This window comes from Montipora capricornis, chromosome 9 (assembly GCF_036669925.1).
Source record: "Montipora capricornis isolate CH-2021 chromosome 9, ASM3666992v2, whole genome shotgun sequence".
Lineage (NCBI taxonomy): Eukaryota > Metazoa > Cnidaria > Anthozoa > Scleractinia > Acroporidae > Montipora > Montipora capricornis.
This window is the reverse complement of record NC_090891.1, coordinates 12,953,683-12,956,182: the sequence shown is the minus strand read 5'-3', so window position 1 is coordinate 12,956,182 and position 2,500 is coordinate 12,953,683. Positions and strand designations below refer to the sequence as shown.

The following is a 2,500-nucleotide window of genomic DNA, read 5'->3' as shown; positions in this document are numbered from 1 at the left end:
CTGAATAATATTTAATCTGTTTCTTGTAACTTTTGTGTGTACACAGGCGGATGCTCTTGGTAGCAAGATTGGTTATGCAAAATACGTGGCTCGACCAAAGGAGCTTGTATCGCGGTTTAAAAAGGTAAAAAACTTATCGTATCTTCTAGCAAGAATTAAGACGTAAGTTTTTTAAGGCACTCCTTAATCTAGTTTAAGGAATCAGTTTTTCACGTTTCTTTGTCACACAGCTTAACATTACGTCAAAAACATTCTTCCAAAATAACGTGGAAGTAGACAAATGGGTCAGACATCGACTTTTTGCCAAACTGAGGAAGCTAGTGGACAACGAAAAGTGAGTTGCAATGTTTATCTCTTCCTTCACTCTTGAATTATAAAAATGTGTCGACAAACATTGATCGGTCAGTTCTTAATGATTGTTCTTCCCATACAGGTCTACGCACTTTGATTTTTATTCCTTGAAGAAGTAGTAATGTACGACACTTTGGGGCAGGCATTTTTTACCAGCAAAGTTGTCAAGGTAAATTCCGAATGTCGTGCCCAGCCGGTACAAAGTTCAAGTGAGCATCCGTGCTAAGTCACGCAAGGTTCTAACGTGACATCTCCCTTATCAAGACACATGTAACAAACTGAAATCAAACAAGGTTCCACAGTATCCTCTAAGTCGGACTCGATAGTCCTTAAACTAATACCGACTTGACAATGTCTATACAGTTTCAACAAGACGCTGAGGTGGACTTCGAATCCTTTGGCTTCTTCTGACGGGTTGGTCACCTTGTGAAGTGTCGGGGTTGTGATTCTGCACGGTTCGTTTCAACCCCAATGGGGTTCTATTCTGCCAGCTGGTGGCAGAATAGGAGGGCTGGTCTCATCGTTAGTTAGTTCCCATGTTGGGCCCATAGCTAGAGGTGGTTCCACCTTGGTTGGCTGCAGATGTACACGATTTCGACGTATCTGCGTTCCATCCGGAGTAGCTACTATGTATGACCGAGGGGCCTGGTGTTGCTTGACGACTACCGCAGATGTCCATTCTCGGCCTTGTTGCATTCTCACTGATTCGCCTTCACGGGTTCCACGGTAATAGTATGCTTTCTGGCGTTGTTGACGTAACAACAGCTTCTGACGGACCTGAGACATAGGCCTAGTCTTGGGCTCTAGGAGGCTCTTAAAAGTTGGCGATCTTGTCCGCCGCTTTTTGTCCATAAGTAATTCAGCTGGGGATACCTCCGTGCCACTGATGGGAGAGTTGCGAAACTCCAGCAAAGCAAGGAATGCATCCTGCTTGGACTCGTCAGCTTTTTTTAGCAACCGTTTCATCGCTTTCACATTTCTTTCCACCAACCCATTTGACTTCGGGTAGTGCGGACTTGAGGTCGCCACTTCAATCTCCCAGTCACTGGCAAAGCTTTTAAATTTCAGGCTATTAAATGACATGCTGTCTGCAATTACCCTCTCTGGGATGCCATGGCGGCGAACTCGTCTTTCATTGCCATTATCACTGCTTCACTAGTTTTGAGCCGAGCCACTCCCGGATATTTGGAGAAATAGTCAACCACAAGTAGGTAATTTCTCCCTTTAAAATAGAAAATGTCCGCTGCGACTGTGCACCAGGGTCTCTGGGGGACTTGCTGGGGAATCAAGGGCTATCTCTGGTTGCTCTGCTGATGTTGCTGGCAGGTACTGCATTGGGATACTAAGTCATCAATTGCAGCATTGATACCAGGCCAAAACAATGCCGTTCTGGCTCGTTCTGCACTTCTCTATTCCCAAGTGCGCTGCATTTATGCGCTGTAGGGTTTCAGGTCGCAGGCTTCGAGGAATAATTATGCGAATCTCTTTAAACATCAACCCCTCATAGCAGCTGATCTCATCCCTGTAGTTCCAGTAAGGCCTACCTTCCACTGGTGTTTCGTCTTTGGTTCGTGGCCAGTCACTCATGACAACTTTGTGCACCTGCTGAAGTTCTGGATCTTTTCCGGTCTCTGCTGTCAATTTCTGGAGCATGGTCTCAGACACATATCCATAGCTCAGAAGATTGATTTCGAACTCATTAGGTTGATCTGCAGCCTCAATAGGTAAGAAAGATCTGGAGAGCGCATCAGCTAGAACAAGGTGACTACATGGTATGTATCTCACATTAAGTGCATAGGACTTCGTTCTCAGGATCATCTTCTGCAGACAGAGAGGTGCTTGGTGAATGGGTTTCTCCAAGATTGTTTCTCGGGGTTTGTGGTCCGTTTCAACAGTTACTTCTCGGTGCGCATACATATAATCGTGGAAACGTCTGCAACCAAAGACAATTGCAAGCATCTCTTTTTTGATTTGTGCGTAATTTTGCTGGCTCAGAGTTAGGGCTTTTGAGGCGTAAGCCACAGGACGGTCGTTCTGGAGAATAACGCCACCTAAACCTTTGGAACTTGCATCCACAGACAGAGTCAGTGGTTTCTTGGAGTCAAAGAACTTAAGGACTGGGGCAAATGAGATAACTGTCTGAAGGCCT

General features: G+C 45.4%; 1 protein-coding gene across 2 annotated transcripts in view; it reads left to right on the top strand.

Moving 5' to 3' along the window:
* LOC138016223 (endothelin-converting enzyme 2-like) overlaps positions 1-2,500 on the top strand; it is an 89,357-nt gene that overhangs the window by 15,794 nt on the left and 71,063 nt on the right. For both annotated transcript variants that reach the window (XM_068863389.1, XM_068863390.1), the window contains exons 8-9: positions 47-124; positions 231-334. In XM_068863389.1, coding sequence (XP_068719490.1) covers positions 47-124; positions 231-334 — 182 coding nt within the window. The remainder of the gene's footprint in view (positions 1-46; positions 125-230; positions 335-2,500) is intronic.